Below are 15,191 nucleotides of genomic sequence, written 5' to 3'. Positions count from 1 at the left end.
TATTAAACACTTGTCATCAACGTGAGTTAAATAGAGCTAGGACCTTAACTTCAAGAAGCTTATAGTCTGAAAAAATAATGTGAGAAAAAATAGAAACTTTTTTAGACAAAACAAAGACAGTTTTTTTTTCCTATTATAGACAGTCTCTAGAGCCATAGTTCTCTCCTCCTCCTTCTCCTCCTCCTCCTCCTCCTCCTCCTTCTCCTCCTCCTCCTCCTCTTTCTTCTTTTTCTCATCAAAACTTTTTATTTTCAAACCATCATGGATAATTTTTCAACAATGACCCTTGAAAAACCTTGTATTCCAAATTCTCCCCCTTTGCCGTACTCCCTTCCCAAGATGGCAAGTAATCCGATATATGTTAAATACAATATACGTATTCATATTTATACAATTATCGTGCTGGACAAGAAAAATCAGATCAAAAAGGGAAAAAATGAGAAAGAAAACAAATGCAAGTAAACAACAACAAAAAGAGTGAAAATGCTAGGTTGTGATTCACCCTCAGTTCCCACAGTCCTCTCTCTGTGTAGATGGTTACTCTTCATCACAAAATCATTGGAACTGGCCTGAATCATCTCACTGTTGAAAAGAGCCATATTCATCTACCAAAGAAAAGTCAGGAATTATATGAGAAAAATTACAAAACACTTGCCACAAAAATAAAATCAGATTTAAATAATTGGAAAGACATTCAGTGCTCTTGGATAGGCCGAGCGAATATAATAAAGATGACAATACTCCCCAAACTAATCTATTTATTTAGTGCTATACCAATCAGACTCCCAAGAAACTATTTTAATGACCTAGAAAAAATAACAACAAAATTCATATGGAAGAATAAAAGGTCAAGAATTGCAAGGGAACTAATGAAAAAAAACTCAGAGGAAGGTGGTCTAAGTGTACCTGATCTAAAGCTATATTATATAGCAGCAGTCCCCAAAACCATTTGGTATTGGCTAAGAAATAGACCGGTAGATCAGTGGAACAGATTAGATACAAAGGACAAAAAAGGGTACATCTATAGCAATCTAATCTTTGACAAACCCAAAGATTCCAACATTAGGGATAAAAATTCATTATTCGGAAAAAACTGTTGGGAAAACTGGAAATTAGTATGGCAGAAATTAGATATGGATCCACACTTAACACCATATACCAAGATAAGATCAAAATGGGTCCATGATTTAGGCATAAAGAGGGAGATAATAAATAGATTAGAGGAACAGAGGATAATCTACCTCTCAGACTTGTGGAGGAGGAAGGAATTTATGACCAGAGGAGAACTAGAGATCATTATTGATCACAAAATAGAAGATTTTGATTACATCAAACTAAAAAGTTTCTGTACAAATAATACTAATGCAAACAAGATTAGAAGGGAAGTAACAAATTGGGAAAATATTTTTAAAAACAAAGGTTCTGACAAAGGTCTCATTTCCAAAATATATAGAGAACTGACCATAATTTATAAGAAACCGAACCATTCTCCAATTGATAAATGGTCAAAGGATATGAACAGACAATTCTCAGAGGAAGAAATTGAAACTATATCCACTCACATGAAAGAGTGTTCCAAATCACTACTGATCAGAGAAATGCAAATTAAGACCACTCTGAGATACCACTACACACCTGTCAGATTGGCTAAGATGACAGGAACAAATAATGACAAATGTTGGAGGGGATGTGGGGAAATTGGGACACTAATACATTGCTGGTGGAGTTGTGAAAGAATCCAGCCATTCTGGAGAGCAATCTGGAATTATGCCCAAAAAGTTATCAAACTGTGCATACCCTTTGACCCAGCAGCGCTACTACTGGGATTATATCCCAAAGAAATACTAAAGAGCGGAAAGAGACATATATGTGCCAAAATGTTTGTGGCAGCTCTTTTTGTTGTAGCTAGAAACTGGAGGATGAATGGATGTCCATCTGTTGGAGAATGGTTGGGTAAATTGTGGTATATGAAAGTTATGGAATATTATTGCTCGGTAAGAAATGACCAGCAGGAGGAATACAGAGAGGGTTGGAGAGACTTAAATCAACTGATGCTGAGTGAAATGAGCAGAACCAGAAGATCACTGTATACTTCAACAACAATACTGTATGAGGATGTATTCTGATGGAAGTGGAAATCTTCAACATAAAGAAGATCCAACTCACTTCCAGTTGATTAATAATGGACAGAGGTAGATACACCCAGAGAAGAAACACTGGGAGGGGAATGTAAATTGTTAGCACTAATATCTGTCTGCCCAGGTTGCATGTACCTTCGGATTCTAATGTTTATTGTGCAACAAGAAAATGATACTCACACACATGTATTGTACTTAGACTATATTGTAACACATGTAAAATGTATGGTATTGCCTGTCATTGGGGGGAGGGAATAGAGGGAGGGGGGGTAATTTGGAAAAATGAATACAAGGGATAATATTATAAAATATATATATATATATAATAAAAAAAAATAAAAAAATAAAAAAAAATTTAAAAAATTAAAAAAAAAAAAAAAAAAAAAGAATTTACATGTTAAAAAAAAAAAAAAGAAAAAAGAAAAGAGCCATATTATAGTTCCCTTCTTAGAAAAATGTTTTTAAACGCATAAAATAAAATTCATGGGATTATAATTTCCAATTATATTAAAATACTGTTATCAAAATATATTTTGAAAGTACTCACTATCTTCAATGCAAAAACCCTGAATTTTATTTTTAAAAATGTAATATATTATTATCAAATTATCATTTTAAAATTGAGTTAGGAAGCAGAAGGTAGTTCCTGACCTTAAGGGAATTATAGTCTTCTCACTGATATATTATTCTTTTAAATTTAATTTTTTAAATCTTATCTTTATCCTGTCATACTTATCCCTTCTTCCCCTTGTCCTTGTCTTTCTTTTCCTTCCCCACAATCTTTATATCTCTCCTTTCATTCTTTCTTTCCAGTGTATGGCCATAATATGAAGAGCAGCAATGACTTCATCGGACGGATTGTCATTGGTCAGTACTCTAGTGGTTCCTCTGAATCCAACCATTGGCGGCGGATGCTGAACACCCACCGGACAGCAGTGGAGCAGTGGCATAGCCTACGGTCCCGAGCCGAGTGTGACCGAGTCTCCCCTGCCTCTCTTGAAGGTGACGTGAAAGTTCCTGGGTGATTTGTTTTCCCCCCAAAAAAAGTTGAGAGGAAAAAATGGCTGACATATACACATGCACATACTATACATATGAGTATATACATGCATACATAATCACCATGGAGTTGAGAGGAATGGACACAATACTGCTATAAAATGACGACCTTTGATAAGGTGCCTCAGAAGACATTCCTGTGTCCCATTTCCAGATGATGTGAACTGTGTCCATTGTTTCTCCTCTGGGGCCTACTGGACATACCCACTGATGTTGCTCAATCCTTTGACCACCCTGTGACTTCATTTTCAATGGAAAAGGCACTTTTGAATTAATAAGAAGGCTGCCCAACCTTTACCTGACTGGTCTGTTTGGTGTTGGGTCAGAGTATGGGGAGGTTACTGTAAGCCCAAGGGGAAACTTGAAATAGTCACTGTCTGCTAACAGTGAGTGCACACCTGATTCTCTTTCCCAGAGGTTTAAGTATTTATGTGTTCTCTTGGTGAATGTGATGAGTAGATTAGACTGGGGAAAAAAAATCCAATTATATATAATGTGGTAAAATAACTTCTAACTTAACAGATCTGTCCTTGTGTTAGCTTATTACCCTGGAACTCTTGTTGGTATGTATGCTTGTATTCTTGTCTAAATGCACATGTGTGTGAATGTGAGTCCCTTTGTGTGGAAGGTGGTACACTGGGACCTAGATCTCTTTCCTTCCCCCTTGAATGAATTGTCATACAACTACAGCTAGTTTGTCAGAGATCTACCCATCTAATATTCACGTAGCTGTATGTGAAGTATGTGAAATATGATATAGAAAAATAATCCTTTGAAGTGGACTTGTAGGGTGATCCAAAAACAAAAAAAAAAAAAACAAACAAACAAACAAACAAAAACAATTGAAGATGCCTATAGAATTGCCAAGGACTGACTGATTGCCATGAATTGAAATGTTCTCAAACCTCCACTGGACTCAATATTTTTCCCTGACAGACTGTTGTGGGCCTTTCTGTGTTTGTGTGTGAATCAAAGTCATTCTTCCTCAACAGCCCTTAAGTTAAGGAGGTAGCCTAGTTAGAGAGTAGAACTGTTTACCCTTGAATGTTTCTGTACATTTTTCAGAACATGTTGTCTGGTACGATGGAGAGTGTATATTTATTGAAATTAAAGATCTATTTATTTGTGCCATGCACTCAAAGTTGTGGCTTTCTTTGGGGCTAAGGGGGAGGGGGTCGTGGGAATATCCAGGGATACAGCAAATTGCATCTGATCATTGGTAATAATTTTATAACAGAAAGGTAAGTTCCTTGTCCTTGGCCCTTGTCTTTTTATTTTTGGAATTATATCCTCTCCCTAAATTTAACTGTTTTTTTTTTTCTTCCCCCTGAGGCTGGGCTTAAGTGACTTGCCCAGGGTCACACAGCTAGGAAGTGTTAACTGTCTGAGACCACATTTGAACTCGGGTCCTCCTGAATTCAAGGCTAGTGCTGTATTCACTGCGCCACTAGATGCCTCCTGTTTAACTGCGTTTAGTCTATCCCTAATATTGCCCAACCAGTTCTAATAAACTTTGTGCATTTGTTATTCCACTCAAAAAACTATACCAGTAGTTTGCTATTACCAGTTGAATATTGTTGAAGCCTCTAGGTGGCGCCATAGTGCAGAGAATCAAGAAACTCCATGAGTTCAAATCTTACACTAGCTGTGTGATCCTGGGCAAGTCACTCAAGCTTGTTTGATTCAGCTTCCTCATGTGTCAAATGGACTGAAGAAGGAAATAGCAAACCACTTTTAGTATCTTTGCCAAGAAAACCCCAAATGGGGTCTTGAGGAATCAGACCTAAGTTTGATACCTCAGTCATCTTGAATTCCAATCTGTACCTCACATCCTTATCTAGTCGATTTCCAAGTCACCCCACCCCCACAATATTACTGACATTGGTCCTTCTCTTTTCATTCCCAAACTAGCCAAGTTCACTTTTCATTAGAACAGTTTTTAATAGGACCTTCTACTTCCAGGATCTCCCTAGTATATTTTATTCCTCAGTGTGACCTGGACAACCTTTCTCCCTGTGATCTAACTGGGTTGGGGAAAAGCCAATTTCTAAGACTTTTCGTTATAGGTGGGTTGTGATTGGCTTCAGTGATCTTAGGCTATGTGAAAAATATAACAAATATGGAAGCAAAATACAATGTCTAAAACAAAGGAGACAGTCATCTTACTGTACTTTAAAATAGTCAGACCAAACCTGCAGTAATTTTAATTCCTAGTTCAATATTTTAAGAGATATGATCAGGGATTGCTGATAAATATTGAACAATCAGCTTTTTATGGGGAAACATACACATAACACTTTGTAAGTTTGATTTGTATCATTAGCATCTTTCTATCACTTTCTTAAGTCTAGAAAATTAACAGGACAATAAATCATATCCTGACTAGTAGTGTTTACCATATCCATAGTGCATATTTTCTCAAAGAAAATTTAACCATCAGCTCTCATGAGCTGGTTCAAGCTAGCTCCAAAATAGCCTTGGATGTGGTGAAATTGGATTATTTCAGAGTAAGATGACTGGAATGACTGAAATTCTATCATGTGAGGAAGGGCTGAAGGAATAGCAAATGTTGGATCTAGAGAAGAGAAGACCAAGATAGCCACACTAGTAATCTTCAGGTTTTTGCAAGGCAACCTGAAAGAGATTTTAAATTTATTTTCTGTGACTCCAGAGGGCAAAACTAATATCATTGGACTGATTAGAGGGAGTCAGATTTTGGATTCACTATAAACACAAACTTTTTAATAATTAGAACTAATAATTATTCCCAATAGAATAGACTGATTCATGAGAAAATGAATTTTCATCTCTAAAAGAATTCCAGCAAAAGCTGAATGACTACCTACACATTTGTAAAAATTATTCCTCCATGGGAGTGACTTGAAGGCATCTAAGATTCCTCCATCTTTAAGATTTGGTAGTCAATGTATAACCTTTAACAGAATGCTTACTGTCTCAAAGAGGGGTGGGAAAGGAAGAAAGCAAGAAAAAAAATTGGAATTCAAAATCTTATAAGAAAGAATGTAGGAAACTAACTTTACATGTAACTGGAAAAAATACCATTGAATTCAAAATATTGTTAAGGGGAATGTGAGGTTCTTTATATGTAAAGAAACACATTGCCTTCCAATAAAGTTCTGATAACTCCTCACCAAAAAAAAAAAAAAAAAAAAATGGTAGTCCACTTTCTAGTCTATAAATGCTGGAGGGAATGTGGAAAAATTGAGACACTAATTTATTACTGATGAAATTGTGAACTGATACAGCGATTTTAAGAGAGCAATCTCTGAATTATGGCCAAAGAATTATTAAACTGCCTATATCTTTTGACCCTATAATACCATTATTGGGTCTGTTTCCAAAAATGATTAGGGAAAAAAGAAACTATATGTTCTAAAATATTTATAGCAGTTCTCTTTGTGGGAATTGGGGAATGGCTGAATAAGTTGTGTTTTATGATTGTGATGGAATACTACTGTGCTATGAGAAATACTAAACTCAAAGATCTTATAAAAACATAGTTAGACTTGAAATAATGAAGAGCAAAATGAGCAAGAGAACATTGTTTTAAAATTAACTTTGAATGAATAAGTCATTTTAACTATTTAAATCTTAAAATGAATTATAAAGGACATATGAAAAATAATATCTGCATCTAGAGGAAGAACTGATAAATAGAAGTATGTATAGAAAGATTTGGCATATATATGCAGATTTGGGTATCTCTAGGTAGGGCAGGAAAAAAAAGAAGAAGAAATTTACATGATAACTATTATATATTTAAAAGAAACAGCAAATTGTACATGATAGATTTGCAGTTTTATGTGAAATCTTTTTTTTTAAATTATGCTTTGTTATGGAAATGCTTGTTTTATTCCATCAATTAAAAAAAAGGTTCTATAGTCCAAACTTCTTTTTACATATACTGTCCTTATTCCTAGTTCTTTCAGAATGCAGATGACCATATCTAATCTCAGGATTGAAAAGAATATTTTTGTTTTGTTTTGCTCTAGATCTGTAATCCAGAGTAAGAAAACTACCTTTGTCAATATAGGTCAGCAACCATTATTCAATTTATTTTCATTGTTATTCAGTTGTTTCAGTCGTGTCTTTCTTTTTATGATCCTATTTGAGATTTTCTTGGCAGAGAAACTGGAGTGATTTGCCATTTCCTTCTCCAGCTCATTTTACAGATGAGGAAACTGAGGCAAACAGGGTTAAGTGATTTGCCCAGGATCACACGAGGTCCAGCACTCTGTGTGCTATGGCGCCACCTAGTGGTCTTTTGTTCAATTTACAATCTTAGGGAATTGCCTAGGACAGTGTTTAAGTACCTAGTTATGTAAATACCCAAGTTAGGTAAGTATATTTAGATCAGAGATAGGACTTGGACCCAGTTGTTCCTGACTCAAAAACTTCCCATCCACTGCATGAAGCTGCCCCTCATTCCTAAGAAAGGAAACTCAGAATTAATTTTACAGATAAGGAAATTGAGATTCAGTTGTTTTATTGTGCTGGCTGATGACTCCCTGGATGAAATGCAGCACCTTTAAAAAATATTTAATTGGTGCATCTTTTAAAACACCACAATGACTTTTCTTTTTCTTTGCTGAGGCATTTGGGGTTGTGACTTGCCCAGGAAGTGTTAAGTGTCTAAGATCAGATTTGAATTCAGGTCCTTCTGACTTCCTGGCTGGTGCTCTATCCACTTCATCAGCTAACTGCCTCCACAATGACCTCTTAATAAAGTTCATTCACAGAAGTCTCCCGAGAAGAAAGTTAAGTCACGTGAAACAATACAACCCAAGATGTTTATATTATTCTGTAGCAATAGTTCAGCATCACTCTACTGAGAAGGAGGGAAATATATTTTCATTAGACTCCTGGAATCAAAATTGATTTTTACATTTCATCTGATTTCTAATTTTTAATGCCATTTTTCATTTATGTCAAATATATGTATTGTTCTTCTGAGTTGGCTTCTTTAGAATAGAAACTTTTGCCAAAGGAGCTTCAAGTCTTCATTGAAATAAATTAATCCCTCCTGTGAGATTAGGATTTAATAGCATGAGAAATATAGGGAATTTGGGAGATAGAGAGTTCTGAGACAACACACAGAGATTAGATTATCTCTAAAATCCTTTCCAGTTCCAAAATACCATGACTAGATTTCCTAAGTCCTCAGCCTCCATTATGAAAATAACATATTACTTTCAGGAGGAATAACAGCTTCCTGAGCTGACACAGAGTCCAGTCTTGTTCCTTTGCTTCGTGACTCCCAAGTAAGGCATTATGGGAGCAATCAATGGAAGCCAATTCAATTTTCTACTCCTCCGGAGTGGTAAGATGCTGCCTTCTTTTTTTCTTTTGAATTAGGGGTCACATTTACATGAAAATGACTAAAAATGTTATTTTAGCTACACATGCAGAAAGGTTAGATCATAGAATGAAAAGATTTTAGAAGCACAAAGGCCCTTAAGACCTGTTTCACACTGCTGCTCTGCAAAATAAAAATGGTGGCAGGATTACGATAATGTTAAGAAGAGAAGCAATTTACCTTTGTATAATTCATGAATTTATGTGAGGGATAAAGGTAGAAACTAGGTAATGTGGGCTTCATTTTCTTTCTCTCTCTGGATTTTGTTTACAAGGAATAATTTGCTAGGTGGGGAAGAGTGAAGGGAAAGGACATGTACAAATGGAAACTATCAATAAAAATTAAAATAAAAATGCTAATTGAATTAAAGAAGCTGGGCCCGATGATTTATAATAGTAACAACAAGAATAATTGCTTATATTTCTATTAGTTCTTATCATGGGCCAAGCTTAGCAATTATTATCTTATTTTATCCTCACAATAATTCTAGGGGATAGGTGTTATCATTATCTCCATTTTACAGATGAAGAAACTGAGATCACTGGAAATTGCTTCAAGACAGAGTCAGATCTAAACAAACTGTAGAAGAAATTAGCCTACCCTTTTGAGTGTTCAAGAATAGACTAGCTTTGAGGGTGTGGGAGCTAAGATAGTTCTCTTATTCTCTGCTGGCCATATCCCTTGAATGTTGGGGGAAACACCTCTCCTGCCTCTCAGAGGCTGTTTTTTTCTCTGAAGGGTGGTACCTATCTCACCCACTATTTCTGTGCTTTTAAATTCTTGTTTTCAGCATCTGATTTAGGAGGGAGGAGGGTTTGGCCACCAGGAAAACTCAGAGGTGAGAGTAGGTTGCTGTGGGGAAGGAGGCAAGGAAGCAGAGATGAGTCCTGAAGAGCTTGTCAAGAAGCAAGTCAGATGAGAAGAGGCAGCATGAAGCAGTGTGACTAAACACTTAAGCTGCAGTCTGGATTTGAAGATCTGGATTTGAATCATACCTGTGAGACTTTGGAGAAGCCTGTGTTTCAGAGAAATTTATCGTTTCACTTTCTAAGTGATCTATTTTCCTGTTTGTCTTTTTAAAAAATCCCTATCTTTGATTATACATATATAATCTATATTTGCTTACTTAATGTTTTAGGGAAGGGGAGGTAAGGAAGAGAGGGAAAAAAAATTTGGAACACAAAATCTTATAAAAATGAATAATGAAAACTATCTTTACTTACAATTGGAAAAATTAATTGATTTTAAATTTTAAAAAATAATTTTGAGAGCTCTCATTTCCATCTTTATTCTTTACTATTTCTCTGATTGATCTTCTAAACCATTTGGGAAATGTCTTTGTTCCATTATGGAGGGAGGCAGATTAATTCTTCCTTAATGGTCCATCATTTTCTTTCTTTTATTTGTACAAAAGAGTAAAGTGTATTGCTCTGGCAAAGAAAAACTAGTTTTAGATTCAAACAGGCTTTTGTCCTAAACAAAATTTTGTATTTTGTAGATTTGGAATAAGTAGCCCTTTTCCCCAGGTACTTAGCACCAATAATCTTGGATCTGCCATTTTAGAGCTGGTGGGCTTGGTAAGTATAGGGCCAGTGGTTCTATCAACCTTGGCCTTAATGGGCTTGCTTATAATCCTGGCAAACTGTACATTTAGTGGTGACTTTGGGGGCCAGAATATTTAGTAGGCCCTTAAGAGGCTTTTAGGTTTAGTGAATGTGGATCTGATGACCTTCATAGTACTAGATTGGAAATCAGGAAAATCTGAGTTCAAATCGAATCTCAGAAACTGAATAAGTGGATAACTCTCAGTAAGTCTCTGAGCCCAAGCTTCAATGAGCAAGATAATGTAAAAAAGGATGGTAAGAGATGGAGGCAAAGAGGAGAGCATCTCCCCTTCCTCTACACACACATATGCACACAGAGACATATATACACACACACCATTTGGTGGATTTTTGGGCAGCTTCCAATGTTTTGACTCAACACTGAAGTACTTTGTGCCATGGGATGACTCAGCAAACCTTGATCTCCTACCCCCCCCCCCATAATAGCAGTGTTAATTTTATAACACATTACATGTAAATCTGTCTGGATGTCTCTGTCCTCCCTATCTCTCTTCCCCTCTCTATTCCTTCTTTCTTTCTATTTCTATCTTTTTTCTCTGTCTCTCTCTCTCTCTTTCTGGAGATCTTTCTATGTCTGTCTCTATCTCTATTTCTCTCTCTATTCTCTTTATTTGTCTCTGTCTCTTTTTATCTCTTAATCTCTCCTTCTCTAGGTACTTTTCTGTGTCTGTGTCTCTGCTCTATTTCTGTCTCCTTTCTGTCTTCATTCTCTCTGTCTCTAGCTGTGTCTTAGTCTCTGTCTCTGTTTCCCTCAGAAATGGTGATGGAGATCTTGTGCCTCCAGGGATATATCTTTTCTGCTTTGTGTTTCTTTCCATTAGTATACCTGAACAGGGATCCTGATAAATGGGCTTTTCTGGAATAGCTACTTTAGAAGGTTAACAGTTGCTGGGTTCCTTAGGTGGTCCTAATTCTACTCTGGTTGTCCCCTTTCCCTGCTTGCAGCTCCTACATTTCAGAGATGACCATTGAGAAGAGGAACCCAATCCCTGGCCTGGTTTATTTGAAGGTGTCTACCTTGGGGGAATAGTGCAAGGTTGGAAGAAGGAAGAAGATGAAATGCATAATTAGCTAATCCCCTAAATGTTCATGGTGATATTTTCCAAATTAATTTCCTACAACAATATGAGTATGTATTACTGCTTCATGTTTAAAGCTCTCATTGAATGTTTTCAACTTTTTTTGTTCTTAGTATTTCTTTTATATGGATCATGTACATCGCTGCCTATACCTGATCTACAGTTTACATCCAATGTCTTTCTACTCCCTTTTGGGGATTCTTAGACTTGAGACAAATATAAGTGTTTTCCCCTGAGGTTCCAGGACAGGAATAAATGGAAGATTGAGGGAAAAGAGTCTATCACCTTTTTTAGAGGATAGGATTGATCTTGTTCCACAATTCTGAACTGCTGCAATAATACTATCACTTATATTTAGGTGGATCAGTAGATAAAGTGCTAGAAAGGTTGGAGTAGAAAGGCTGGAGTTAGGAAGACCCGGGTTTAAATTTTCTATTAGACACTTACTAGCTGTGTGACCTTAAGCAAATCATTTCATCCAATTTACCTCATTTTCCTCATCTGGAGAAGGGAAAGTGAACTATTCCAGTATCTTTGCCGAGAAAACTCCAAAAGGAGTCATGAAATTGGATATGATTGAAACGACTGAACAACAACATTATATAGTTGTAAGGCTCAAGTGAATTCATGTATATAAAATGTTTTGGTTTTTGAGGCAATTGGACTTAAGTGACTTGTCTGGGTTCACACAGCTAGTGTCTGAGGGTGGATTTGAATTTGGGTCCTCCTTACTCCAAGATCAGTGTTCTATCAGTTACACCACCTAGCCGACCCTATAAAGTGTTTTGTAAACTTCAAGGCACTATTTAAATAGCAACAGGGCCTGGTTCTTTGATTTCACTGATAAAGAGAATTTGGGAGAAATTTTTCTGTACAGAGGAAGCTGAGTATTTTCCCTATAATTTACAATTTTAGAGTCTAAAAAAATCCCTAAATTTTTTTCTCCCTCTAAGGCATTGAGAAGTTAAAGGACTCATCCAGGGTCATAAAACTGATATTTGTCAGAAGCAGGATTTGAATCCAGGGCTTCTTGAGTATGAGACCGTACCATTCTTCTTCCTCTGATACTACATCAGTGTGAATTCTTTTTAGGTTCTGATGGCCAAGATGATCTCTCCCATAGATGCTAATCATTTTGGTAGTGCTAGCCTGCATCTTTTTCATTTCCTTCTTATCAAATCTTATGTTCCTCAAGAACATGGGATCAGTCCCTTTTGTATCTTGTTTGCGTGGTATTTTGATGTCATTTGGATGTTATTTGTGGGACTAGTTATAGATGGTGACTAATAAACTTGGCCATCTTTATACTCCATGGGTGGAAAAAGCATCTCTTTTGGTATTATAGCTAGATGATGCAGCGGTTAAAGCATTGAGTTCTGGAATCAGAAAGATCTGAGGTCAAATGTGGTCTTAAATACCAGGTGTGTGGCCCCAGTCAAGTTATTTAACTTGTTTGCCTCAGTTCCTTCTACTGTAAAATGGGAATAATACCAATACTCCCAGGATTGTTATAGGGATCAAGTGAAATAATAATTGTAAAGCACTTAGCACGGAGCCTGACATATTGTAAGTGCTTAATAAGTGTTAATTATTATTATTCCCTCTGATCTAGAGGTTTTATATTATTTGTTTTACTTTTGAATATTTATTCATTGTAGTCTCTTTTTGTTTTGTATTTTTTTTTACTTTTTTTTAATCTCAACTGCTTTTTTTGAGATTTTCCTCATCATGAACTCTTCCCTTCCCTTGATGTTTGATATTTATCTTTTGTTTATTTGTCATATTTCTTGCTGTTCTGAGGTGATTCTTAGGCAGCTAATTTTTTTAAGAAGTTAATGAAAACAAAGTTTCTGTTTTCTTCAAATTCCAGTTCACTGATTTCTTTAAATCTTCTTTTTTTTTTATCTTTTTAAAAATGTTTATATGATGCTTTAACATTTATATACATATTTTTATAAAACTTTTTATTTTCAAAACATATGCATACATAGTTTTCAACATTCATCCTTCCAAAACCTTATGTCCCCAAATTTTTTTTCTTCCTCTCTTTCCTCCTTCCCCTCACTTAGAGGCAAGTAATTCAATCTATGTAAAACATGTGTAATTCTTCTGTATATATGCCCACAATTATCATGCAGGCAGCTAAATTTAGATAAGACTCCTTTCTCATTCATCTCAGCCATCTTTCCCCTTCTCTGGTTAAATTTTGGATCAATCTCTCAGTTTCTTCATTGGTAACCTCCTCAGTTTACCAGATTTTAATCAGTTTATTCCTTTAAGTTTGCTTCTAGATCCAAATCTGTCATCTTTTGTGCCATGGATCTCTTAAGTCTTTTTGTGTAGATCAGAATGACTAATTGCCCATATATAAATCCAGAATACATTTTAAAAGGGAGAGAACCCATCAGAGTTGAGAAAGATGCTGCAAAGTGCAGGGAAAGCTAATTGGTTTCCATGGAAACCATGGCTCAAGGTGCCCAGCCTCCTGGTCCTGTTACTTTTAAATTAGCTAAATCTAAGCATCTCTGCAATACTCTAGGTAGAGGAGACCAGGGATGCCAGGGAGAAGTCAAATGACTACGGTAAGGAGTTATTAGTAGTTTAATGCAAGGGGAGAGTGCTAGGGACTGTGGTGAGAGGTCTTTGAAGCAATCTCTGTATTTACTATAGTTTAAATGGTTGACAGAAGGTGTTCCAGCTTCCTCACTGCCTCAGCATTCAAAGAACCTTCTTTCCATCCCAACCCCCATCTCCACTCACCACCTTCCTCAATTCAATTTAAGAAACATTTTATTCATTCATGAGCTCAGAGTTGCTGCCTGCATGTACTTGACATGGAATACTTTAGAGAAATGGGTTTTGCTAAGTTGGGGGCCTGACTTCTTGGTTTCAATTTGCAGCAAACCCTGGAATTTCAGAAGCTTCTACCCCAGGACAATTCATCCCTGGTCTCCTATACTCTCTGTTCTCTATCTGGGACCCAGAGAAAAGCTTGCCAACAGCCCTTATCAGCTTTGATTTTGTCTCAATTTAGATAACCAGGAGTCCCCTGAACTGATTTTTGCTACTGGTTCCCAGGCCTTCAAAAGCAGCTTTTTTGGGGTCTGAAACTCGAGCATTGTTATAGGAAGGGGGAGGTTGAATCTTTATAAGATGGGCCAGAATTTACCAATGTGTTCCTCTTCTACACTTGTCAAGAGTGGGGGACAAGAAAACTTTACAGAAAATTAATATCCAAAATTCAATTTAGAAGACAGATAAAATAAATATAGGTCATACTTAAATAGGCCTTTAAAGTTTACAAAACACTTTACATATTAAATCCCTACAACAACCCTAGGAGGTGAGAACTATTATTATCAGAGGACAGCTAGGTGGTGAAGTGGATAGAGAACCAGGTCTGGAGTCAAAAAGTCCAATTTGGCCTCAGACACTTAATAACTGTGTGACCCTGAGCAAATTACTTAACCTTGTTTCCCTTAGTTTCCTCATCTGGAAAATGAGTTGGAGAAGGAAATGACAAACCAGTCCAGTATCTTTGCTAAGAAAACCCCAAATGGGGTCACATGTACCTGACATGGAATCCTTTAGAGCAATAGGTTTTATCAAGTTGAGGGCCTGCAAATTGCATCAAAGAGTCAGACATGACTACAAAACAACAATTATTATTGTCCCTATTTTGCAGTTGAGGAAACTGAGGCTGAGAAAACTAAGATTTTGGAGAGTTTAAGTGACTTGCCCATCTAGCATAGGTGAATTTTTGAATTTTTGTCTTATATGGCAAAAATCATCCTAACAACACATTGTAGTAGATGTGATTTTTTTTTCAGTGGCAAAAGAGAAATACCATCTGGAAAAATCATCTCCTACTTTTACCCCCCCCCCCTTCCACCCAGCCCTCCCAAAGGGAAAA

The 15,191-nt window shown here is 36.4% G+C and overlaps 1 protein-coding gene across 3 annotated transcripts in view; it reads left to right on the top strand.

The window, feature by feature from the left end:
- Positions 1-4,044, top strand: part of SYT17 (synaptotagmin 17) — a 91,874-nt gene extending 87,830 nt beyond the window's left edge. For all 3 annotated transcript variants that reach the window (XM_074280900.1, XM_074280899.1, XM_074280898.1), the window contains one exon: positions 2,952-4,044. In XM_074280900.1, coding sequence (XP_074137001.1) covers positions 2,952-3,163 — 212 coding nt within the window. In that variant the 3' untranslated portion in view covers positions 3,164-4,044. The remainder of the gene's footprint in view (positions 1-2,951) is intronic.
- The last annotated feature ends 11,147 nt before the right edge of the window (positions 4,045-15,191 follow it).

This window comes from Sminthopsis crassicaudata, chromosome 1, assembly GCF_048593235.1.
Source record: "Sminthopsis crassicaudata isolate SCR6 chromosome 1, ASM4859323v1, whole genome shotgun sequence".
Lineage (NCBI taxonomy): Eukaryota > Metazoa > Chordata > Mammalia > Dasyuromorphia > Dasyuridae > Sminthopsis > Sminthopsis crassicaudata.
Note: the sequence above shows the minus strand (reverse complement) of the source record. Positions and strands in the feature narration are given on the sequence as shown.